The following is a 26,894-nucleotide window of genomic DNA, read 5'->3' on the forward strand; positions in this document are numbered from 1 at the left end:
CCTTTTATATTTCCACTACAAATCATCTATCTAAGAGATGATCATAAGAGCATCACTGGGAATTAGAGAGCAGAACATAATAGGATATTCATAATTGTCTGCCCTGGGCAACTTTTCCCTGTTTCTGAAAGGGCATCATAATTTTTTATACGGCAGGTTCATACAGCCAATGCTATGACAGGATTAGATCTCCAAAACCAAAGTGAAATTCAGATAGCTTTATGTTCTACGTATTGCAGTACGCCTTATTACACTGGATGTCGAAGGCAAAATGACCTTTTCTCTGTGACATTGCAAGAATTAAAATTAATGATTAAAAATCTTATCTTTTTTTTTACTTGAAAAAGTACAAGGGGCTGCTGATGAGAGGTTTTGTTCTTTGGTGTGGTTATAAGCTTTTTACATCAGCTATAAAATTCACTTGATTGGTAAATGTTTTCTTATCTGTGCCCTATTTTACAGATTAGAGAGGAATACCCGTGTTATTTTAACACAGGTATATCCTTTTTTTAAATATTTATTTTGAGAGAGAGAGAGAGAGAGAGAGAGAGAGAGCATGTATGTGCATGTGTGCATATGTGCAAACGTGGGAGAGGTAGAGAAAGAGGGAGAGAGAGAATCCCAAGTAGGCTTCAGGCTCATTGCAGAGCCCAATGCAGGGCTTGATCTCACAACCAAGAGATCACGACCTGAGCTGATCTCAAGAGTCTGATGCTTAACCAACTGAGCCACCCAGGTGCCCCACAGGTACATTCTTTATTAGCTCTGTAGAAACACTTAGACTACATGGCCTCTTTTTTTTTTTTTTTAATGAAATCTGTACTGCGAAAAGCCTTGCCAGTCAAACTGCTTGATGTCTTCTTTATATAATTCCTCTTCTGTTTCAGGGTTTTGTTGCTAAGTTATGTTTGAAGGATAAGCAAGATGGTGAGCTCCTTACAGTGCAGGACCGTTCTCCTTGTGTGTCTCTAGTGTCTAGAAAAGTGACTGGCTCAAACCACTCTTTTTAATTGAGTGATTTAAGGGGTGCCTGGGTGGCTCAGTTGGTAAAGTGTCTAACTTCGGTTCAGGTCACGATCTCACGGTTTGAATTTGAGCCCCCAGTTGGGCTCTGTGCTGACAGCTCAGAGTTTGTTGCCTGGAGCCTCCTTTGGATTCTGTCTTCCTCTCTCTCTGCCCCTCCCCGACTCATGCTCTGTCTCTGTCTCTCTCTGTCTCTCAAAAATAAACATTAAAAAAATGAATGAGTAATTTAAAAAGAAGAGGGGTGCCTGGCTGGCTCACTTGGTTGGGCATCTGACTTTGGCTCAGGTCCGCATCGGGCTCTGTGATGACAGCTCAGAGCCTGGAGCCTGCCTCGGATTCTGTGTCTCCCTCTCTCTCTCTCCCCCTCCTCCGCTCATGCTCTGTCTCTCTGTCTAAACATTTAAAAAAAATTTTTTTTAAAGAAGAAACCTCAGTAAACATCTTACAACTCTCAAATTCTTTTTGAATGAAACTGGATACAAGTAAATAAAATGTCTCAAATAGAAAGGAAAAGGCACTAACATTTACCACATTCCAAGGTGTGCAAACATTATATGGCTTTTGCTCGTTCAGGTCTCACACCAGCCTTGTGTGGTAGATACTACTCACTCCATAAATATGTGTTGCTTGCCTGCTAATGTGTCAGGCACTGTGGTAAATACTGGAGATACGATATAGGAGGCCTTGTAACAGAGTCCCTCTAAAACATACTTTTCTCTCTCTTTTTTTTTTTATTTTTAATTTTTTTTTTAATTTTTTTTTCAACGTTTTTTATTTATTTTTGGGACAGAGAGAGACAGAGCATGAACGGGGGAGGGGCAGAGAGAGAGGGAGACACAGAATCGGAAACAGGCTCCAGGCTCCGAGCCATCAGCCCAGAGCCTGACGTGGGGCTCGAACTCACGGACCGCGAGATCGTGACCTGGCTGAAGTCGGACGCTTAACCGACTGCGCCACCCAGGCGCCCCTATTTTTAATTTTTTAAGTAATCTCTATACCCAACGTGGGGCTCAGACTCACAACCCTGAGGTCAAGAGTCACATGTTCCACAGACTGAGACTGCCAGGCTCTCCTAAAACATACTCTCTTATGCATATGGCATGCTGTATGCTCCTGACCAGTGGCTACCCCAGGGGATACCTGTGCCTCTCTGCTGGCATAAGTTGTATCCTTACCAGGAGTTAGTACTTTTTATTTCAGATCTGTTAATGTCAGCTGCAATGGTTATTTTAATGAGAACATTTACAGGGCACCTGGGTGGCTCAGTTGGGCTCTGCACTGGCATGGAGCCCGGTTGGGATTCTGTCTCTCTCTCTACCCCTCCCCAACTCGTGCTGTCTCTGTCTCTCTCTAAATAAATAAACAAACTTAAAAAAAGTACTTAGGAACTGTAAGGGTGAGATGAAAGTTGTTTCTGTGAAAACTAAGTTGAATGCTTTATAAAGATCTGACAAAGGTAAGGTATAAAAAAATATTATCAGATCTGATGCAATGAGAACTATAAATGTTTTGGGGGAAATTCATAAAAGCCTAAAGCTATTGTGTACTCAGATTGCCTTGTAAATAACTGTAGTTCTCTCTATAACTGACAGTAGAAACTGTAGATCATGTAATATGGATACTGTCCTCGCGAGAATGGTGGCATAGCACTTCCACCCATGGGCCCATACTCAAAGGAAAAGCCCAAAGGAAAGATTGATGAACAAGTACATTTCATTTAAAACAGAATGGTTAATTTCTCTTCTTCTAAAAAGGATTGTTTTGGGGGCACCTGGGTGGCTCAGTCAGTTGAGCGCCTGACTCTTGATTTTGGCTCAGGTTATGGTCCCAGGGTCATGGTATCAAACCCCACATTGGGCTCCACACTGAGTGTGGAGTCTGCTTGGGATTCTCACTCTCCCTCTGCCCCTCTCCACCACGCACACGTGCTGTCTCTCTCTAAAAACTAAAAAAAATAATAATAAAAAATAAATAAAAAGGATTGTTCTGCTCTAGCCAACTGTCCTCCGGATCATGTCAGATAAGAACTTAATACAATGAGCCAAAATAGATGTAGCCTTCACCCTTTGTGGCAGTGACAGCCTAGTGGGGGAGACAGACAGCAATTGTATTATAGTATTATATCATACAATCAGAAGTACCCTCATTTTCAGGAAACTAAGACTCTTGAGGGGTCAGCTTGCCCAAGGTAATAAAACCAGCAGATTAAAGAACTAGAAGTGAAACCCAAGTTCTTCCTGTCAAATCAGACTTCCTCCAGTTCTCTGGCCTCATCTTTCTTCCCTGTCTTTTTTTCTTTCTCCTCCTCTCCATTTTCTTGCTTTTTCTTCTCTTTCTCCTCCTTGGAGAGGTTTCCACCGATAGTTGAAATATGACAAGATTTCACTTTATTCAGTCAATGCACTGGATTTTTAGGTTTATTTTATATGACATAACTTAGTTATCAAAAATGATATGGCAGGATTCTCACTTAGAGCTCATTTGAGTAATCCTTAATGAAATCTGGGCTGAGAAACTTAGGTGTGAATCCCAGTTCTACTACTTACTAGCTGTGTGACTGTGGACAAGTTAATCTATTCTCCCATCTCTAAAACAGGAGTGACAATGTCTTTCTCATAGGATTGTTGTGGAGTTTACAGGTTTGCATTTTTTTTTAAGTAGGCGCCATGCCCAGTGTGGGGCTTAAACTCAGGACTCTGAGCTCAAGAGTCACATGCTCTACCAACAGAGCCAGCCAGGTGCCGCTATGGTGGGATTTAAATGACTTACCACAGGGGCGCCTGGGTGTCTCAGTCAGTTAAATGTCCAACTCTTGATTCCAAATCAGGTCACGATCTCATGGTTCACAGGTTCAAACCCTGTGTCGGGCTCTGCACTGTCATGACAGTGCAGAGCCTGCTTGGGATTCTTTCTCTCTCCCTCTTTCTCTGCCCTCCCCAACTCGAGCTCTCTCTCTCTCTCTTTCAAAATAAATAAATAAACTTTAAAAATTAAGAAAAAATGACTTAAAAGCACAGGGCACATATAGCTCTCATTATTGAGCATGTAAGAGTCTAGCTGTGTCTCCTCTTTGATCCATTTCTTCACTGAAAGAGTTTGGTTCTTTTAAGTTTATAACCACTATGACTAAGAGGTTAATGTTCTATAACTACTATATATTTCTATTGTCTAGTTACAGTCAAGGAGGACTTAACTGACAAAAAGTTCCTTGATTTCTGTGTGATACAGACCCATGCTATCTTTGTCTGTTTCAGGTCACCCCTTTCCTCAATGGTTTTTGGCATCAATGCTTTGTTTACCAAACCTGCTCAGTCTTTAGCTCCCATGATGATACTCTCTAAGCTAAAACAGTATGGATATGGAAACGCAGATAAAAGGTAGAGTAAAAATGCCTTTGAAATAATGTAAAGGAAATATTAAAGCAAACTCAGACTTTTATATTGATTACTAGGCAATTATCTTGGACTTTGGATATTATTAGTTATTAATTCATAGATTTTGAGTAAGCTATAGTAGAGAGTATTAATATCAAAGGAATTTTCATAGGAGTATCTTTAAGGGTGTTCTTTAAATTATACTACAAATATCTATATAATCCACACTAAGCTACATATTGATTGCTTTTATCTAAGTCATTCATTCATTTATTATTTCATTGCACAAATGTTTCTGAGGGCCTGCCAGGCTTAAAGGTGCTGGGGTCTGGGCATCTGAGTGGCTCAGTCAGTTGAGGGTCCAACTCTTGATTTCTGCTCAGGTCATAATCCCATGGTTGTGGGATCGAGCCCTGCATTGGGCTCTGTGCTGAGCTTGGATCCTGCTTAAGATTCTCCCCTCCCCTCTCCTCTCCTCTCCATTCCTCTCCTCTCCTCTCCTCCTCTCCCCTCCCCACCCCTTGCCTGTCCCCCCCCCCTCATAAACTACAAAAAAAAAACAGGGTGCTGCAGATACAAGATGAATAAGGAGCCTCTAAGGAGCCCCACAGATTGTAAAACACTGTGATAAGGGCTCTACTGGAAGCATAAAATGGGGCACTGTGGTAATACAGATAAGAAATTCCTACTTTGTTTGGTCTGCCTGGGGCAGGGGGCACCTCAGAGAAAAGGGGGTTCCTGAGCTGAGTTTTGGATGCTAAGTTGGATTTCTCCTCCTGAACATTAAAGAACATCATTCCAGGCAGATAAAACAGCATGGCAAATGTCTGGACGCACGAGAGCACTCTTAATAAGCTATTCATTTATTCACTCAACAAACGTCGTTGAGAGTCTACCATGTTCTAGGTTCTGTGATAGGGCAGCAAACAGCAGGGAACAAAACAACAGAAATCTCTTCCCTCCTAGAACTTAAGTTCCGTGGGAGACAGGTAGACAAAAAATTAAATAAAATACATATTATGTTAGTTGGCAATAAGTTCTTTGGTGAAAAATGAAAGAAGGGGAATGAGAAGAGTTGGGGAAAGCTGCATTTTTAATTAGTGTGATGGGCAAGGCCCCAGGAGGTGACATTTGAATAAATGCAGGGAGGTGGGAGGGCACCATGGCAGCTCTCTGGGGCAAGAGTGGTCCTGGCAGAAAACACAGTAAGTGCAAAAGAATGGAGAGGTACCATGCCTGGCTTTCTAGATCTCACAAGGAAACTGGTGTGGCTGGAGCAGAGTAAGTGAGAGGAGGTCAGGTCTAGTAGGTCCTTAGAGCCCTGCTTTGTTACTTTGGTTTCACTATGACATTTCTGGTAGTGGTGAGGCAGTGGAGGATTGATTTATTTTTTATTTATTTGCTTTATTTTTTAAAGAAGTTTTAGGATCACAAGAAAATTGAACAGGAAGTACAGAGTTCCTGTATATTCTCTGCCCTCCACTAGGTACAGCCTTCCCTATATCAACAGAGTGTTATACTGGTTATAATCAACGAACCTACATAGATACATCATTATCACCCAAAGTCCATAATTTACATTAGGGTTTGCTCTTGGTGTTGTACATTCTGTGGGTTTGGATGAACATGTAATGACATGTATCCACCATTACAGTATCATAAAGAATAGATTTGCTGCCCTAAAAATCCTCTGTGCTCTACCTTTTCATCCTACTCTCTCCCCTAACCCCAACAACCTGTGATCTTTTTACTGTCTCCATGATTTGCCTTTCTCAGAATGTCAGATAGTTGGAATCATATAGTATGTAGCCTTTTCAGATAGATTAAATTTTAGTAATATGCATTTAGGTTTCCTCCATGTTTTTTCATGGCTTAGCACTGATTCCATTGTCTGGATGTACACCTCATTTATCTATTCACTTACTGAAAGACATATTGGTTGCTTCCAAGTTTTGGCAATTATGAATAGAGCTGTTATAAACACCCATATGCAGCTTTTTGTGTGCATATAAGCTTTCAATTCCTTTGGGTAAATACCAAGGAGCACAATTGCTGAATTGTGTGATAAGAGTATGTTTAGTGTTGTAAGAAACAGCCAAACTGTTTTTGAAAGAGGCTGTACCATTTTGAATTCCCATCAGCAAAGAAATAAAGAGTTCTTGTTGCTCCACATCCTTATCAGCATTTGGTATTGTCAGTGTTTTGGACTTTAGCCTTTTTAACAGGTGTGTACCTCATTTTAATTGGCAGTTTCCTAATGACTTATGATGTGGAACATGTTTTCATATCCTCATATGCCATTTGCATGTCTTTGGTGAGGTGTCTGTTCAGGTCTTTTGCCCATTTTTTAATCAGGCTGTTCATTTTCTTATTATTGAGTTTTAGGATTTTTTTTTTTTTTTACATTTATTTATTTTTGAGAGATACAGAGCACAAGTAGGGGAGGAGCAGAGAGAGACAGAAAGAGACACAGAATCTGAAGCAGGCTCCAGGCTCCAAGCTGTCAGCACAGAGCCCGACATGGGGCTCAAACTCACGAACCGTGAGAGCATGACCTACCTGAAGTTGGATGCTTAACCGACGGAACCACCCAGGCGCCTCTAGTTTTAGTATTTCTTTGCATATTATGGATAACAATCCTTTATCAGATATGCCTTTTGCAAATATTTTCTCTCAGTCTGTGGCCTCCCTTCTCATTCTCTTGACAATGTCTTTGGCAGAGAAGAAGTTTTTAATTTTAATGAAGTCCAATTTATCAATTACTTCTTTCATAGGTTTTGCCTTTCATGTTGTATCTGAAAAGTCATCACTATACCCAAATCACCCAGATTTTCTCCTGTGTTATCTTCTAGGAATTGTATAGTTCTGCACTTTACATTTAGGTCTGTGATCTGTTGTGAGTTAATTTTTATAAAGGTGCAAGGTCTAGATTCATTTTACACAGGTAGATATCCAGTTGTTCCAGCCATTTGTTGAAAAGACTACCTTTTTCTGTATTGCATTACCTTTGCACCTTTGTCAAAGATCAGTTGATTATATTTATGTGGATCTATTTCTGGCCTCTCTGTTGCATTGCATTGATCTATTTGTTATTTTGCCAATACTATACTATCTTGATTGTTGTAGCTTTATAGGAAGTCTTAATGTCAGGTTATGTAGGCCCACTGACTTATATGGAAAGGCTGTTGCCTTTCCATATAAATTTTGGAATCGGTTTGTTGATAACCACAAAATAACCTTCTGGGATTTTGATTGGCATTGAGTTAAATCTATAGATCAAGTTAGGAAAAACTGATATTTTGACAATATTGAGTCTTCTTATCGATGAACATGGAATATTTTCCCATTTCTTTAGTTAATTTTCTATTTTTCATCAGATTTTTGTAGTTTTCTTCATAGATATCTTTTACATATTTTGTTATATTTATACTTAAATTCTTCATTTTTTATTGTTTGTTTATTTCAGAGAGAGAGAGAGAGCACGCGTGTGAGTGTGAGCAGGGGAGAGGCAGAAGGAGAGAGGGAGAGAATCTTTTTATTTTTTTAAATGTTTTTATTTATTTTTGAGACAGAGACAGAGTATGAGCAGGGGAGGGGCAGAGAGAGAGGGAGACACAGAATCCGAAGCAGGCTCCAGGCTCTGAGCTGTCAGCACAGAACCCGATGCGGGGCTCGAACTCACAGACCGCGAGATCGTGACCTGAGCTGAAGTCGGACGCCCAACCGACTGAGCCACCCAGGAGCCCCAAGGGGGAGAGAATCTTAAGCAGGCTTCATGTCTAGTATGGAGCCCGACGTGAGGCTTGATCTCACGAACCGTGAGATTATAACCTAAGCTGAAATCAAGAGTCATGCACTTAACTGAACGACTCAGAGCCCCTAAAGTCTTTAATTTTTAGGATGCTAATGTAAATAGTGTTATGTTTTTATTTCCAATTTCCACTTGTTTATCAAGGAAACAGTTGACTTTTGGGAAAGCAATTGACTTTTGTATATTAACCTTATATCCTGCAACCTGGCTATAATTGCTTATTAGTTCTAGGAAGTTTTTGTTGTTGTTGATTCTTTTGGATTTTCTACTCTACATAGCCAAGGATTTTATTTTACTTTATTTTTGAAACATATTTTTTATTTTTTCATTAAAATCTTTTTAATGTTTACTTATTATTTGAGAGAGAGAGAGAGCGCGCGCCCGCACGTGCACAAGTCAGGAAGGGGATGAGAGAAGGAAACATAGAATCTGAAGCAGGCTTCAGGCTTCAAGCTGTTAGCACAGAGCCCAACGTGGGGCTCCAACTCACAAACTGTGAGATCATGACCTGAGCCAAATTTGGAGGCTTAACCGACTGAGCCCCAAAACATATTTTTTAAAGTTTATTTATTTATTTTGAGAGAGAGAGACTGTGTGCACATGTGTGCATGTGTGCAAGTGAGGGAGGGGCAGACAGAGAGAGAGAGAGATAAAATCCCAAGCAGACTTCGTGCTGTCAGTGCAGAGCCTGATGCGGGGCTCGATCCCATCACTGCTAGATCATGTGTGACCTGAGCCCAAATCAACAGTTGGATGCTCAACTGACAGAGCCACCCAGGGACCCCCAAGGATTTTTTTTTAATGTTTACTTATTTTTTTAAGAGAGAGAGAGAGAGAGAGAGAGAGAGAGAGAGAGCAAGCCAAGGAGGGTCAGAGAGAGAAGGAGAGAGAAATCCAAAGCAGGCTCCACACTGTCAGTGCACAGCCCAAGGTGGAGCTGAAAGTCACAAACTGTGAGATCATGACCTGAACCAAAACCAAGAGTCAGATGCTTAACTGACTGAGCCACCCAGGCATCCATAGGATTTATTTTTTAAAGTTTTTCTTATAGGGGCGTCTGGGTGCCTCAGTCAGTTGAATGTCCGACTTTGGCTCAGGACATGATCTCACGGTTCATGAGTTTAAACCCCACGTTGGGCTCTGTGCTGACAGCTTGGAGCCTGGAGCCTGCTTCAGATTCTGTGTCTCCTTCTCTCTCTGTCCCTCCCCCACTCATGCTCTGCCTGTCTGTCTCTCTCTCAAAAATAAATAAACATTAAAAAAAAAGTATTAAAGTTTTTCTTACACCCCCCCCATTTTATTATGAACACTTTAATTTTCAAATATACAAAAAAAGTTGAAAAAGATGTATAGGGAAGATTCATATATTCACCAGCTAGATTCACTATTTATTTGTACCTATATTTGTTTTATCACGTATAATTTTTAAAAGTTTTATTTATTTATTTTGAGAGAGAGAGAGCAAGGGAGGGGCAGAGAGAGAGGGCGAGAGAATCCCAAGCAAGGCTTTGTGCTGCCAGCACAGAGCCTAACATGGGGCTCAGTCCCCTGAACCATGAGATCCTGACCTAAGCTGAAATCAAGAGTCGGCCACTCAACCGACTGAGCCACTCAGGTGCCCCCTCACAACTTTTTATTATGAAAAATCTCAAACGCACAAAAAAGTTAAAAAAAAAAACATACAGAGAAAATCCATACACCCACTCCTTAGATTCAACAGTTGTTAACATTTTGTCGTATCCGCTTTTTCTGTATCTATGTGCATGTGTGTGTTTTGTTCTCTATTTTAAGGTTAAGTTGCAGATAGTGGCACTTCGTACATCTTATAATTTATATATCTCTTCTAGTTTAGTATATATCTCTTAGAAATAAAAGCATTCTGACTGGAGAGGTTTGATCTGAGTAACGACCTAAACAGCATCCCTCTGGCTACTGTGTTGAAAATAGGCTGGATGGGGGAAAGGAGAAAGACATGGAAACCTGTATTCCGTAACATATGGTATGTCACGCTGATGGCAGCTGGAGGGAGGTGAGGCTGGAAAGGAAATCAGGGGCTGACTAAAGGATCTGTATGCTAGATTTAGATGTTCTTAATCTTATACATCTGGGTTTCCCAAATATGATGACTTTTTTGTCTTTTGTTGTATGATTAGTCTCTGTACTATTATTTGCTAAATATTTTTCTTTAATTATGAACATAAAAAAATCTTACATGCCTTAAACAAGTAAGACACAAAATAATTCATTTCATGGGTTTCATTCTTTGCTAACACAAAACACTTAACCATTAGAATAAAAAGAACAATTGTGTAATATCTGAAAATTGTCATATGTACTACCAGGAATACAGATGCTGTCCTTTGAGAAAGACTGCTATAGATAAAGGAAATCATTGGAAGTTTTTAAGCTGGGACAGACATAATCTGAATTTTGTTGAGAACATTCTGGCAGTTGTATAAAACAAGGATTCGAGAGGGACAAAAATGATAACTTTGTTACTTGTTGCCTATTGTGTACCAAGTGCTTTGGATACAAAAGTAAATGAAACAGGTTGCTGCCACTAAGGAGCCTACAATCTAGTCAGGGAGACATGAGGATAATTTCAGCACAGAGTGGTAGTTACTATAGTTAGAAGTATATACAAGATATAATGGTGACTAAAAGGTGGGTATGATCGACACTGCCTTGGAAACCAAGTCCAGGAAGGTAGCACAGAGGAAAAGATGCTTGAGCTGGGTTTCAATGGAGGTGTTAATAGTGTAAACAGAGATTGGAGGTAGCGAGGGAAGAGTAATGGTACGTGCAAAGCACGGACATATAAAATGACAGCGTATTCGTTCAACAAACATTTACCAAACACTATAAATCAGGTTATATATAAGCCCTAAAGCACAAAAAGACGAAAGATGAAGCCCCCTCCCTGAATAAGCTCAACGTCAATTACAGTGAAAATCACAAGGCTACGTGTTAGGTATTATTGATTGATGTAAGTATGCTGTGTGAGTACACCTAGCTAAGCATGCAATTCAGACTGGGTAGCAAAGAAGCGATCTCTCAGATGAATTTTGACAATGTAAAAGGAGTCTGCAAGTACAGAGAGGCATGAGATCATGTGACATGGCTGGAGGAACCGCAAAGAGTTTAGAAAGGCTTGAGAAGTGTGGATTTGATCTTAAAAGGAATGGAATATTATTATTATTAAGCCAAGGAGTCATAATATCAGATTTGCTTTTGAAAACATCACCCTGAAGTGTACATAATGGTTCGAAGGGAGGTTAGCAGAATTGCAAAGAACAGTTTGAAGGCCGATGAACTGCTTTTATATGAGAAATGCTGGTGTGGGCCTGGACTAAAGCAATGTAACATGGAAGGCAAGGAAGTGATTTACATGAAAGGGATTGAGGAATTAGAATCAACAGCACTTGGTGACACTTGTTATAGAGGCATGACTCACAACTGGGTGATTGTGTGTTGAGAAATGAGTTGAGTATACACAGGAATTGAATGTGGACTGTTCTGGATGGCATTTCTTCTATAGAATTTGAAGGAACTCTCTCAATCTCAGCTTCTACATCTACTAAGTGAATGTTTTCCACCTGCACTGGGGAAGTTGCTTGAAATCCAGGTTAACATCAAAAATCTCAAGCAATGTTGTGGAAGAAAACCATGGTGGTTGAAAGGGAAGAGGAACAGAATCTGGGGTAGAAAGAACTCAAAGTTCATTTGTTGATAGATGTAAGAGCAATGCAGGAAGAAGGGGTGCATTTAACCTGTCTCTAAATTTTCCTTGAGAATAGAGGCCCTAAAGTAATGTTCCTCAACCCTGTTGAACATTAGAATCACTTCGGGCTTGAAAAAGTTCTGATGTCCAGGCCATACCCTAGACCTGTTAAATCGGAATCTCTGGGGGTGAGGTCCAGGCATCAGTATTATTTATTTATTTATTTATTTATTTATTTATTTATTTATTACATTTTAAAAAATGTTTATTTTTGAGAGACAGAGAGACAGAGTGCAAGTGGGGGAGGGACAGAGAGAGAGGGAGACACAGAATCTGAAGCAGGCTGCAGGCTCTGAGCTGTTAGCACAGAGCCCGAAATGGGGCTTGAACTCACCATCCATGAGATCGTGACCTGAGCCGAAGTGGGACACTTAACTGACTGAGCCACCCAGGTGCCCCCATCAGTATTTTTTAAAGGTCACTAGCTTATTCTATTGGGCAGCCAATGTGGAGAACCTAGAGATTTACTTCCTTGGAAACAGACGCTCTAGAGACTAATTCTTGTCGATTTGGGCATAGATACATTGACAATCAGACACGCTGGCAAACTAGTCTCATGGTCCAGTAAGCATTTTTAGAGGTATAAACTTATTTAGGGCACTTAAAGATCATTTATCTTTGTGTGATAACGTAGCATTTGGCATCTGGTGGCCTTACGCAGCTAATGCTAATCTGAAAGTGTCTGACTGAAGTCCAGAGGCCAACTGCACACTGAACAGGATATGGTTAGGTGATCAGAGAGTGCTTGGAGATTCACGTAGGATGAATTTAGCAAATGTCTATTTGAAATAAATTTCATGCTTGTAAGGGAGTCTTCTAATACCTGATTAATATTTTACTGTTACAGTATGCAGAACTGTATGGTTCAAGGGTATTATTCTTGCCCCTGCCATTTTTGAAAGATGGTCTGTGATTTCTTGATATAGTTAGAGAAATGTTGGTTCTAAGGGGCATGTTATTTCATCAAGTTTGATAGATCTATTTTCTTCTTATTGACCTATGGATATACTACTCAGTAGCCTGTAAGTATAATGATCAGTTTATTGTTAATGTAGATTCATAAATGGGGTACTTGGGCAAAAAAACCAATGTGTAATATCTCCTAATTATAGGGTATAAGGTACTTCATGTGATAATATTAGAAACTGATTCTCTTATTTTATGCATGTAGCTTCTATTAAAAGTGCAACAAAGTCCACACTTTTCACAAAAAAGTGACAATGAAATTATAGTATATTATAGAAAACAACGGCTATTCCTTCTATTTGGACAGTTAAGCATGCTTTGCATTCTTTTGTCTGCAAACATTTGTGGAGTATCTACCAGGTGTTAGCACTGAGCTGGGACCTGAGATACAGAGTTGTAAGGCATGATGCTTTCTGCCCTTGGGAACTCACATGGCATTAGTGCAGGAGGCAGACCAGAAGGTGTGGTACAACGAGTTAAGTCCAAGGTTGAGATAAGCCCAGAGTGCGAGAGGAACACCAGCTGGGCACTCGGCTGCTTATTACAGGACACGGAGCACAGCACTGACTCCATGTGGTAGCACTGTCTTACAGCCCTGGCCCAATTCTTGCTGCTTGAGAAGACATTCTGGAATGGAAAGATGCATTTCCCCAGTAGTCCAAATCTGCCAGTTTATTTGTTGAGTTACACTGTCATCTGTGGATACTCTGCCAGAAACCAAAACAAAATCCATTACTTAAAAAATAGTCTTCTAGATCACTCTGCTACATAGCCATATGTTGAAAAATTGTTTTAAATTTATGTTTATTTGTTTTTGAGACAGAGAGAGAGAGAGAGAGAGAGCGCGCGCAAGTGGGGAAGGGGCAGAGACAGAGAGGGAGACACAGAACCTGAAGCAGGCTCCAGGTTGCTGACAGCACAGAACCAGACGCAGGGCTTGAACTCAGGACCACGAGATCATGACCTGAGCTGCGGTCCGATGCCTAAATGACTGAGCCACCCAGGTGCCCCTAACCAAGTATGTTTTTAAATACTGTAAGTGCAGCTTTCCCTTTGCTTCTCTTTTGTCTGAAGGCCTCATAATACTTCAAAAATTACACTTACAATAAAAGTTTAGAAAGTGGTTTTTCTCTCAATGACATAGTAAACGATACTGTCTTAAACTCCAGCAAAGGAGCAGATCGGAAAATGAATTGCTTCAGAGTGAATAAAAAGTAACCTCAAGGCTTTGTCTTTTAAACAATGAAAATATTCTTAGTGTTTAATTTTATGTAGCTAATCATTAAAATCAGTTTTAAAGCTGTTTTTGGAAAACAAGTGCTTTCTGTAGTGATTTACTACAGCAGCAGCCTGGAAATTTCCAGGCAAGGACTCTCTTCTGCTTGTTTAATGAATTCTGTTTCACATTAGGACAAAATTGGTGGGTTTATTCAGTATTAAATATTAGGTTACCTAGACTAGAAATGAGCTAGTCTTATGTATTATACTTGGTGCTGGTGGATTTTGTTCTTTCAAGCTGTCAATTCAATAAGCATGCTGTTGATTCTGAAATACTTATTGTAAATTCCTTGATTAATGTCTTTTTCTAAAGTTTTATTTATTTATTCTGAGCGAGGGGTGGGGCAGAGAGAGAGGGAGAGAGACAGAATCCCAAGCAGGCCCTGCACTGTGAGTGTAGAGCCCGATGAGGGGCTTGAACTCATAAACCTTGAGATAATGACCTGAGCCAAAGTTGGACGCTTAACTGACTGAGCCACCGAGGCGCCCCTTTTTGATTAATGTTTTTACATATTCTTGACCTAGTAAGCCATTGAAGCATAGTGCCTTGAATAGGAAACACAAACAACCATTTCTCTGAAAAGTGCATATAGCTTTCTATAACGATCCCTGGAAGAGCAAGAAACAGTAGTTAGGACACTCCATGTATTCAGAGCCTCAAACTGTAAGATAGGACTTCCCCTCCCACATCACTGGGAAGATAAGATTAAAAACGTATAGGGGCACCTAGGTGGCTCAGTCGGTTGAGCATCTGACTTCGGCTCAGGTCATGGTCTCACGGCTTGTGAGGTCAAGCCCCACGACAGGCTCTGTGCTGACAGCTTGGAGCCTGGAGCCTGCTTCTGCTTCTGCTTCTGTGTCTCCCTCCCTCTCTGCTCCTTCCCTGCTCACATGCTCTCTCTCAAAAATAAATAAAGATTAAAAAAAAAATTTTTTTTTAATGTATACAAAATAGGGGTGCCTGGTGGCTCAGTTGGTTAAGTGTCCAACTTCGGCTCAGGTTGTGATCTCACGGTTTGTGGGTTTGAGCCCCACATCACGCTCTGTGCTGACAGCTCGGAGTCTGGAACCTGCTTCGATTCTGTGTCTCCCTCTCTCTCTGCCCCTTCCCCTGCTCACTCTCCATCTCTCTCTCTCTAAAAATAAACATTAAAAATTTTTTAAATGTATATAAAATATTATAGCTGCAAAGAAGTGTGTACACATAAGCATATACTTTGTTGAGATTGCTAGAATTTGGGATAATCACTTTTTAACAATGTTCCATGCTAAGTCCATTTGCCAAGTATCATGAACATGAGCACTTGTAACATTCTAAATGAAGAGCATTTGGTCCAAAAGATTATGATTTTAGCTAAATCAGTTTCCTAATGATGTGTCCGAAATGGGGCTGTGATGGGAGATTTTGTTGAGGAAACTCTATCCACAAGTTCACAGGACCATGATAATATATAGCCTGTGTTTTACCACTACAGAATTATCAACAATTTTGATTTCTTTCCCATTGCCTGCTTCTTTTCCTCTGTATATGAGTTATAATGTTGCCATTTGCAACAATATGGGTGGAACTAGAACGTATTATGCTAAGGGACATAAGTCAGTCAGAGAAAGACAAATATCATACGATTTCATTCATATGTGGAATTTAAAAAACAAAGCAGATGAACATAGGGGAAGGGAATGAAAAATAAAATAAGATAAAAACAGAGAAGGATGCAAAACATAAAAGCCTTAAATATAGTGAACAACCTGAGGGTTGCTGTACGAGAAGTGGGGGGATGGGCTAAATGGGTGATGGGTATTAAGGCACTTGTGATGAGCACTGGGTTTTATATGTAAGTGATGAATCACTGGATTCTAGTCCTGAAATAACACTACACTATATGTTAACTAACTTGAATTTAAGTTAAAAAAAAAAAAAGTTATGTTCCATTGCAAAGGGACCACCTGAGGACAAGATTATGTCCAAAAGAGGAGATCATCAACTTCAGGGGTTTTTTGTTTGTTTGCTTGTTTTTTGTTTCTTGTTTTTTTCCAATAAATATTATACTGCTGCTTTTTCCTAGTCTTTTTTTTTAATGTTTATTTATTTTTGAGAAAGAGAGAGGGTGGGGGCATGCATGCAAGCGGGGGGAGAAGCAGAGAGAGGGACAGAGGATCTGAAGTGGGCTCTGCACTGACAGCACTGAGCCTGAAGTGGGGCTCAAACTCATGAACTGTGAGATCATGATGTGAGCCGAAGTCAGATGCTCAACCAACTGAGCCACCCAGGTGCCCCTCTAGTTAATCTTTATAGGTGGAAACATTAACAATAACCCCCGGTGCCTGGGGGCTCAGTCCGTTAAGCATCTGGCTCTTGGTTTCAGCTCAGGTCATGATCTCATGGTTCTTGAGTTCAAGCCCCATGTTGGGCTCTATGCTGACAGTGGAGAGCCTGCTTGGGATTCTCTATCTCTTCCTCTGTCCCTGCCCCTCCCTCTCTCTCTCAAAATAAAAAATAAACTTAAAAATAAAAACCCAAAAAACAATAGCCCCAACCTCTGGCAAAGAAGTGTAGAGATTTAGACCCTTACCATTCCGGCAATGTGATCGTATTAAGGTTTTAGTGTTCTTGACATTTGTTATAGGCCATTGCCTTTCATTCAGACCTTATGAATTCATTTCCACAGAAAGTGTGTGACTTTATTCTTTAAAAATGTTTTTTTCTTCTAAAGTCATATTATAAATTCCATTTTCTCCTGGAGAGATTTTTAGTTCAGATTGAGATAAGCCCAGCTCCAAGCTGTGGAACTTTGGGAAATTTTGTTTTTAATTTTTTGAAGTTTATTTATTTATTTTGAGAAAGAGAGTGAGCAGGGAAGGTACAGAGAGAGAGAATTCCAAGCAAGCTCCATGCTGATAGCATGGAGCCCGATGAGGGCTTGAATTCATGAACCGTGGGATCATGACCTGAGCTGAAAGCAAGAGTTGGGTGCTTAATTGGCTGAGCCACCCAGGCACCCCGAACTTTGGGCAATTTAATTAACCTAGGTAAGCCTTAGTATCTTCAGGGTTATTGTAAAAATTTGTAGCAGTGACAAAAAAGTGTCAAACAGGGCCAGGCACATATAAGCCTGCAATACATGAGATGCCATCATTATTCTTACAAGGGTCTCATCAGGCTGACCCTAGAAAGGAGAAGTTCCCTTTCTAGAGGTAGCAAAGAGGGACTCAAAATTTGAGGGACTCAAATTTTGCCATCCCTAATTCAAAAGTATCTGTACTGGTACAAAACAATATTATTGTTTAGCAGGTGTAAGCTAAGACAAGAAAATGAAGAAAAAGACACCAACAGCAATATTTTAGAATGTTATAACCCGCAGGTGGGTACTTCTTTTGAAAGCAGAACATTATGAGAGCATATGAGGTGCAAAAATTTTTCCATAAGTAAGAGGTGCAATTGCTGTTATTATAAAGTAACATTAAAAATATTTTTTGCCTCCACTATAATATATATACATTTTGTTGATGGTAAGGATCGGTATTGATTTACTCTATAGGGCAAGCACCTCAAACAGTAAGTGTGCAATAAATATTTATTAAGTGAACAAAACTATAAGCAAGGCTTAGGAATTATTTTTCTACCAGAGATTCATTAAAAAATGTAAAGGTTGGAATTGACATTCTGAAAGCATAAAAGCCTGACTGGTCAATAGATCCAATCATATCCAGGTAGAGGGAACATATGTGAAAGAGGAAAAGAAATTCTCTAAATCCTGGGCATCTTTTCCAGATTAGAATGACATTTTAAGAGAAAGAGAAGAAATCTTAAGAAAGGAGCAGAAAGACCAGAGAGACTTTTGAAGAGCATCAAATAATTCAATCAAGTGGTAGGGAAATGACCTTTGCTCTGGCCGCTGGAAACATTAACATGGTTGCAGCTTCAGTAATAACAATGTTCTTGCCTGCAAGAACTCGGTCTTAAACCACAACATGGTAGTTCTCAGCTTGCTTTACTCATCCTGTTCATCCCCCTGCCTTTCCTTGAACTTTCAGCCTAAGGCTCTCTCTCTGCAGTATTGTTGGCGTGCTCACAATTTGCCTCTGCAGATTACCACAGGTGTTCCCCATGCCCTCACTCACTGTGAAAAAAAGAGAAAAAGACAGTTCTGTCCTGGAGAGCGAATATCTCCCAGAGGGAACCCTTGGAAGCTGGAATCCAATTTCTTGATGTTTCCGAAACTGGAATCTGTTATAACTAGAAAATGCTGGAAGATAATAGGCTCCTGCTGCTAACCACTCAGATAAGACGCACAGAAGAGCCTCGGCCAAGCAGAAACCAGTCTTTTCATAAAACACTGGGCTTCTGAGCACACATTGTACTAATTCCGTGACTAGCAGCTCACCGTCATGGCTCTGTGGTTCTTTTCCCCTTTAAAGGTCTTGATCAGGCCAATTCCTTTCTTCTTTGTGTTTGAGAAATGTGTGATTGAGGCTGCTTCACACTGGAACTTGGGTTTCCATTACCTCTTTGGCATCTCGTACCCATTGTCGGTCCAGTTCTCTCATCTGGTCTTGTGGTTCCAATCAATGAACCAAGGCAGTGAGAGAAGCATCATGCTTGTGTGCACCTACGTCTTGTTCAAAAGTACCAACCATGACCTTGTCTTCCCATTCTTGAAATCTGTGCTCAGCTGTTTCAAACTTCCTGTGTCCTTGTTAGTAATGGCCAAATAGAAATCACTGAATCTTTCCCGATAATGGTTAGAGGTTGCCAATTTATGGTAATTTGGACATATGTGCCAATGGGAAAGGTACATTATTCAAGTCACTTTGGCTGTAAGTGACAGAAACCGAGTGCAGGCTAGCTTACATTAAAAAAAACCTTGCCAGCTCCTGTAACTGAAGTCAGGCAGAGGTGGATCTGGGTAGCTGAACAGGTGATGATAGGAACCTGTTTCTCTGACTTTCCTTCTGTATTGAGTCCAGTCTTTTACCACATGGCTGCAAGATAACTCCAAGCTTACTTGGGCCCAACAACCTAAGATCCTAAAGGAAACACTTAACATTTGTCCCATTAGCCCAGCAGAAGTCCCCCAGTGGACCTTGAAAAGCTTTATGAGTCACATGCCCATCCCTGAGTCAGTAGTTGTAGCCTGAGGTTGGAGTTCTCAGACTAGGTCTGGGCATGTACTTGATCTTGGGGTTGGGAGTTGGGCAATCAGATAGGAAAGGAAGAGCAGGGAGGATTTTTCTTAAAGGAAAGAATGCAGGGAAGATACAACACCACATGCCCCCAAATGAGTTTTTTCCAAAGATAGTTTGTGTGGAGCAGAAGTGACATCATGTATCAGTGGCACCCTTGGTGCCTCTGTTACTTCCAGAGGCTATAGTAGATATGTGTTGATGGCCCAGCCTGTGACCCAAGCCTCTGTGTCTCAGAGCCCAGAAACTAGCAGCACAAGAGCAATGGGTTGGGTAGGTCATTACCAATCACTTCTTGGACCAAGCAGGACCTGAGATGAAGGGTGGTCTTGTGGAGCACTGATCGGAAGGTGTGGCCATTCCTAACAAATGCAGTCCAGTCCAGAGCACCAAGGACATTCCCAGCTATGGCTTTTGGAGGAGGAGGTAGTGATAGTTGGAGGTTTTGCACATGATTCTAGGTGCAGGCCTTCTAGCTAATGCCTACTTACCCTTCAGATCTCAGCTCAAATACTGCTCCCCAGGGGAGCCTCCTCTGGACTCCACTTGCCAAGAGTAGGCCAGCCCCTCTGGCTATGTGCTGCCATCTAATACCTTGTGTTTTTCCATCACAGCACTTAATGATCTTTTAAATAATTTTTTTAATATTTATTTTTGAGAGAGAGAGAGAGAGGTGAAGCATGAGAGGGGAAGGGGCAGAGAGAGAAGGAGACACGGAATCCGAAGCAGGCTCCAGGCTCTGAGCTGTCAGCACAGAGCCCAACACGGGGCTCGAACTCAAGGACCTCGAGATCATGACCTGAGCCGAAGTCGGACGCTTAGCCGACCAAGCCACCCAGGCGCCCCCTTAATGCAGTAATCCTAGTCACCATATGTAAATCACTCTTATCTGTGATTGCTTGGTTAAGATCTGCCTTCTGCACCAAGAGGTGAGCTCCTTGAGGGTGGGAACTCTGTCAGTTTTGCCTGCCATTGAATACCCAGTACTTGGTCCAGTGCCAACACATTTAATAATCACACAGTGCCTTTTTTTTTTTTTTAAGATGAATGAATGATACCTAGTTTCTGGGAATAGCAGCTGATTTTAGTATGAAAATGTAATAAACTGCCTCTTCTTCTTCCTAAACTATCAGATATTTTTGATCTTTTCCATTAGTTCCTCACTTGGCTGAGGGGATGAGGTGATATTTTAGATAGCCTAGGTGACCAGAAAGAAGCTGAAGACTGGATAATCAGTCCCCAAATAATCAGGAGCCCTCTTTTCATGTATGTGATTTAAATGAAGGAAAAAAAAAAAAAAAAAAAGATCTACCAGGAGCATAATGAAGAACCACAGGGACCTGGGAGCTTAGTGTAAGTTCTTGGCAGAAAACCAGGACCTGCTACTCCTGAATATAACTATTAACTCTAGTTTCTTTTTGTAACCTCTAGTTGTGTTGAATGGAAGTAAGTTTAGTGATAAAAATGAATGCCAAATTCCCACCACTTTGTTTAAAACATGTTGGAGGGTAATTTCAAGACTGAAGCATCATGAGCGTGTACGTGTGCCTCACCTCCACCCTCTGTCTTCCCATGTACTGTGAATGATCCTTCAGGATAAGCTGTATGACTTCCCATCAGGCATTAGCATCACCCATTTACATGTCAGCCTCCTCTGGTATGGGCAACTGGAAGGTAGGGATTATTCAATTATTTGGGACAAAAATCCAGATTATTTGATAAAATTTCTATTACTTTTTGAAAGCAAAATTTTTCTGAAGCCTTTTGTTATATATCTTTGAATTAAGAAGAGATATCGCTAGAGAAGCTAATTATGTTTTAAATCTTTTTTTTTCCCTAGTACAATTTTCGATCTTCATGATGCTATGTTTAATTTGATTTGCCCGGTCCCCCTGGGCATTGCAGTAATTCAGATTCTGGTTTGGAGTCCATTCTCAATGAGGAACAAGACAGACTACACAGGGGCTCTTTAAGGCCAATGCTTGGCTAGCATGGGATTCAAACAAATCTTCAGTTGTTTATTCTTACAGAGATTACATTCTACCAGAAGGCAAAACTGTATTTTATAACCCCTAATTTGTTTAGAAAACAAAACAGATGAAACAAATACAACATGTTTTAGGGTGTTTTGACTACCGTAATAAACTAATAAGAAAGTTAAATATGAGTTCAGGCCTCTCTGTTGGCTGTTTCCAAGTGGTCTTGTGGCCTGGTCGCAACTGTTCTTCTTCACCCTTGAACTGCTATGTGATTTCCTTCAGTTTCCAGAGTCCGCCTGATTGTGCATGCCACTTTCCTTCATTTTTATTTTATTATTATTTTTTTAAGTAGGCATCATGCCCAGTGTGGAGCCCAAGGCGGGGACTTTACCTCATGACCCTGAGATCAAGATCTGAGCTGAGATCAAGAGTTAGATGCTTAACTGACTGGGCCGCCCAGTCTCCCCCTACTTCCTTTTATTTTAAGCCTCATACTGATGCTTCAACAGATTATATCAGTGAAGACATCTTTTTTTTTTTTTCCTTTTCGTTAAGTAATGCTGCATCACCATCATCTGTAGATTACCCTGTGACTGATAGTGGTCACATTTGGTAGATTCCAGGGCCAATATAAGAGAACCCATATAACCCAGATTTATGTGGCTGGCTTGGTCATAGAACTTTTGGTTATGAAGGAATAGGAATTCAACTTCAGCTGTCTTAAATAAAGAGAGGTTCCTTGTAAGGATACAGTAGGGAAATTCATAGGCATCGCAGACAGGGAATAAAATAGAGTTGAATCATACAAGGACTGGACTGAGAAAGGCAGGGCCTGAGGTAGCTTTCTCTGCCTCTGACATCTTTATTTCACGGTCCTCTCTCTCTCAAACACACATACTCTCAACTGAGCACCAGACCTTTCAGATCACTTGCTCATCTTCATCTAACTGACTCAGACTCTGTGTGCCTATTATATTCTCTCTCTTTTATTTATTATTTTTAATATTTATTTGTGACAGAGAAAGAGAGACAGAGCATGAGCAGCAGGGAAGGGGCAGAGAGACAGGGAGACACAGGATCTGAAGCAGGCTCCAAGCCCCGAGCTGTCAGTGCACAGCCCGACACGGAGCTTGAACCCATGAACTGTGAGATCGTGACCTGAGCCGAAGTTGGATGCTTAACCAACTGAGCCACCTAGGTGCCTCCCTCTCTCTCTTTTTAAAGTTTTATTTATTTATTTATTTATTTATTTATTTATTTATTTATTTATTTATTTATTTATTTATTTATAAGTAATTTCTATATCCAATGTGGGGCTCAAACTCACAACACTGAGATCAAGAGTTGCATACTCTTCTGACTGAGCCAGCCTGTTAGATTCTCCTACCCAAGAATGGTCATTGCTCAGCATGACACATTGTTTACACTGGTGAACTGAAAATACTTAAGAACTGGCTCTCTGAAAAACAAAATGTATGCATATATATGCATATATAACTTTATTATATATTTTACTGATAAAAAGGATGTATAGCATATGACTTAAAAATACTAATAATACCTACTCTTTATTGTAAATTTCATACACCTATAATGTCAGTGTGACTTGTTATTTCTTAAAAATTCCACTCATAAGGTTTTATAATTCATAGCAATAATCATGAAATCAAGACTAAGAATAAATGCTTGATTAGTATTCAATTCAACAAAGTCACTTATGTCATAGGCCAAGGAGTATAGTTACAATCTAAATGTTATTTTATATTTTTGTTTATAATAACCAGTAAGAAACAATAAAGACATACTTCAGAACTTTACTCAGTCATTAATGATGTGAGTAACTTCTCTGAATAACTGAATGATAATTTTCAATACTAGAAAGAATATGTCCTCAATTCCCTGTGTTTTCACAGTGTCACAGATATAGAGATGACAGTTTGGAGTTTCAGCTGCATGGTTAACATTTTCTTTATTACTTTCTTAAGTCTAGACCAGAGGTTGGCACACCTCTTTTAGCCTATGAACCAAATCCAACATGTGGTCTCTTTTTATACTGTCTGAGATCTAAGAATAATTTTTGCATTTTGAAAGGCTTGTCAAACAAATAATTGTTGTGTGACAGGAACTGTATGTGACTCAGAAGACAAAAATATTATCTGGCTCTTTATAGAAAAAGTTTGCCAACCCCTGGTCTAGACAATCAACAAAACAAAACAATACTATATACTGATTTCCATGGCATAAATACATCCACTATAGCTAATTTCAGGCTATAAATGTGATATTACTGAACACAGATTTAGGGGGAGAGATGATCAGTATCATGCCATTATAAAATTAAAAAACAAAACACATAATCGTAACACTATATGCACATATTGTATCACCATACAGATATGGCAGGTATTAATAACATTAAAAGCATAAATAACAGTAAAATGTAGCAACTAGAAAGTAATGTTTTGAGTACTTATCACTTTTGTTTTTAATATCATTTAATCATAAACTTAAGTATATTAATTTTTAACAATTTCTGTGTTTAAATTTTTTTCAATGTGTATTTATTTTTGAGAGAGAGACAGAGTGTGAGTAGGGGAGGGGCAGAGAGAGAGGGAGACACAGAATCTGAAGCAGGCTCAGGCTCTGACCTGTCAGCACAGAGCCCAAGGCGGGGCTCGAACCAAGAACTGTGAGATCATGACCTGAGCCAAAGTCGGACACTTAACTGACTGAGCCACCAAAGCACCCTCCGCCCCCCCCCCCCGCTTTTTATTTACTTTATTTTTTTAACAATTGCTGTGTTTAAAACCCAGCCTGAGAGGGGCGCCTGGGTGGCGCAGTCGGTTAAGTGTCCGACTTCAGCCAGGTCACGATCTCGCGGTCCGTGAGTTCGAGCCCCACGTCCGGCTCTGGGCTGATGGCTCAGAGCCTGGAGCCTGTTTCCGATTCTGTGTCTCCCTCTCTCTCTGCCCCTCCCCCGTTCATGCTCTGTCTCTCTCTATCCCAAAAATAAATAAACGTTGAAAAAAAAAATTAAAAAAAAACCAAAAACCCAGCCTGAGAAATTCCTGAAAAGTTGATAATGGCTTTTACCAGCCAGGATGAGCAGGCTCCAGCCTACCACGGGGTGTACATCATAACAGTACTCAATGCGTTTCCATTACTTGGTCTGTTGGTGGGTATGTTCAGTAAGAATTGGAAGCAGTGTAGGTAGAGTAGACCTGATTCATATTCTGAGTTCTCTGATCCAAGCCAGGGTGTTGCAGTAAGAGAATACAAAATGGTGTATTTCCTGCATTTTTTTTCATTTTGCTCTTCCTGAAATCAGCAAAGTTCTTTCCAAGCCTGGAGATAAGGACAACTAGGGATGGGGATATGACTATTATCTTTCAGAATGGTCTATTAATCATAAATCCACACTCAATCCTGAAGGGAGAGCTAAAAGTGGTGAAGAAGTTTGAACTTGCGCAAACTTTAATGTTTATTTTTGAGAGAGAGAGAGAGACACACACACAGAGCACAAGTGGGGGAGGGACAGAGAGAGAGACACACACACACACACACAGAATCCAAAGCAGGTTCCAGGCTCTGAGCTGACAACACAGAGCCCAATGTGGGGCTTGAACCCATGAACCATGAGATCATGATCTGAGCTGAAGTCAAACACTCAACCGGCTGAGCCACCCAGGCACCCTAAACTTGTGCAAACTTTAATATGCAGAGTATCCCATGAGGAAAGAGTCAGTGAACTTGAAGATATGTCAGTAGAAATTACTCAAGCTGAAACACAAAGAGAGTGAGAATCAAAAAGAATAGAGCACCCAAGAGACTTGAGACAATATATAATAGTCAAACGTACATTTTAATGGAATTCTTCCCACCCCAAAAGAGAACAGAACAGGTTAGAAAAAATATTTGAAAAGACGATAGCCAAGAATTTTCAAAAAAAATAATGAAAGACATCAAACCCAGAAGTTCAAGATCCAAGTAGCTCAGAGAACCAGGAAAATACCACGATAAATATTGAAAACCCCATCAAACATACAAAACAAAAAACACCTAGACACATCATATTCAAGCTGATGAGAGCCAAAGATAAAGATAAACCACTGAAGGTAGCCCAAGATATAAGATACATTACATAGTGAGGAACAAAAATAAGATGAGCAGCACACTTTTCACCATAAATAATGGAAGACAGAAGGCAATGTAATGACATCTTTAAAATATGAAAGAAAAAAATTGTCAACCTAAATTTTTATACACAGGCAAATATCTTTAAAAATTAAGTGAGGGTTGCCTGGGTGACTCAGTCAGTTAGGCTTCTGACTCGGTTTTGGCTCAGGTCATGATCTCACGGTTCGTGGGAGCCTGCATCAGGCTCTGCGTGGACAGCATGGAGCCTGCTTGGGATTCTGTCTCTCCTCTCTGCCCCCCAAAATAAATAACTAACATTTTAAAAAGTAAGTGAAATAAAGACTTTCAGACAAACAAAAGGCTGAAAGTTTCATTACCAGCAGATGTGCATTACATGAAGTGTTCAGGAAGTTACCAGATAGAAACTTGGGTCTAAACCAAGGAATAAAGATCTCTAGAAATGGTTAAAATGGAGGTAAATACAAAAGACTTCTTTTTTCTTATTTTATAATCATTTTAAAATTTTTATTTTTTTATTTTCAAAGAGAGAGAAAGAGAGTGTGAGAGAGGGGTGGAGGGAGAGAGAATCTCAAGCAGCCTCCATGCTCAACACAGAGCCTGATGTACAGCTCAATCCCACAACCCAGGGATCACAACCTGAGCCAAAATCAAGAGTTGGACACTCAACTGACTGAGCCACCCAGGTGCCCCTTATTTTTAATCACTTTATTTTTATTAAAATTTTAAAAATGTTTTATTTATTTTTGAGAGAGAGATAGAGCATAAGTGGGGAGGGGCAGAGAAAGAGGGAGACACAGAATCTGAAGCAGACTCCAGGCTCTGAACTGTCAGCACAGAATCCAATGTGGGGCTCAAAGCCAAGAAGCCTGCGATCATGACCTGAGCCCAAGTCAGACCCTTAACTGACTGAGCCACCCAGGCTAAATCACTTTAAAAGGTGACTAAGGATCACTCATACATTGCTGGTGAAAATGTCAAGTGGTACAGCCACTCTATAAGACATTTGGCAGTTTCTTATAAAACTAAACATGCAATTATAATGCAACATAGCAATTGCACTTTGGAGCATTTATCCCAGAGAAATGAAAACTTACATTTACACAATTCCTTCAACAGATTAATGGTTAAACAAACTGTGATACATAGAAACCATGGAATACTACTTAGCAATAAAAGTTAAACTATTGACACACACATCAACTTGGATGATTTTCCAGGGAATTATACTGAATGAAAAAACCCAATCACAGAAGGTTACATACCATATGATTCCACTTATGTAACATTTGTTGAAATGAAAAAATTTTAGAAATGGAGGGCAGATTAATGGTAGCCAG

At 40.2% G+C, this 26,894-nt stretch overlaps 1 protein-coding gene and 1 long non-coding RNA gene across 2 annotated transcripts in view; one reads left to right on the plus strand and one right to left on the minus strand.

The window, feature by feature from the left end:
• Positions 1-21,582, plus strand: part of LOC106970500 (transmembrane protein 180) — a 34,850-nt gene extending 13,268 nt beyond the window's left edge. The window contains 2 exon segments of the mRNA XM_027043045.2: positions 4,281-4,403; positions 21,261-21,582. Of these exon segments, the coding sequence (XP_026898846.1) occupies positions 4,281-4,403; positions 21,261-21,393 (256 nt within the window). The 3' untranslated portion in view covers positions 21,394-21,582.
• LOC106970504 (uncharacterized) overlaps positions 13,208-26,894 on the minus strand; it is a 29,273-nt gene continuing 15,586 nt past the window's right edge. The window contains exon 2 of the long non-coding RNA XR_003415240.2: positions 13,208-13,665. This is a non-coding gene — a long non-coding RNA (uncharacterized LOC106970504). The remainder of the gene's footprint in view (positions 13,666-26,894) is intronic.

Source organism: Acinonyx jubatus, chromosome E3 (genome assembly GCF_027475565.1).
Source record: "Acinonyx jubatus isolate Ajub_Pintada_27869175 chromosome E3, VMU_Ajub_asm_v1.0, whole genome shotgun sequence".
NCBI lineage: Eukaryota > Metazoa > Chordata > Mammalia > Carnivora > Felidae > Acinonyx > Acinonyx jubatus.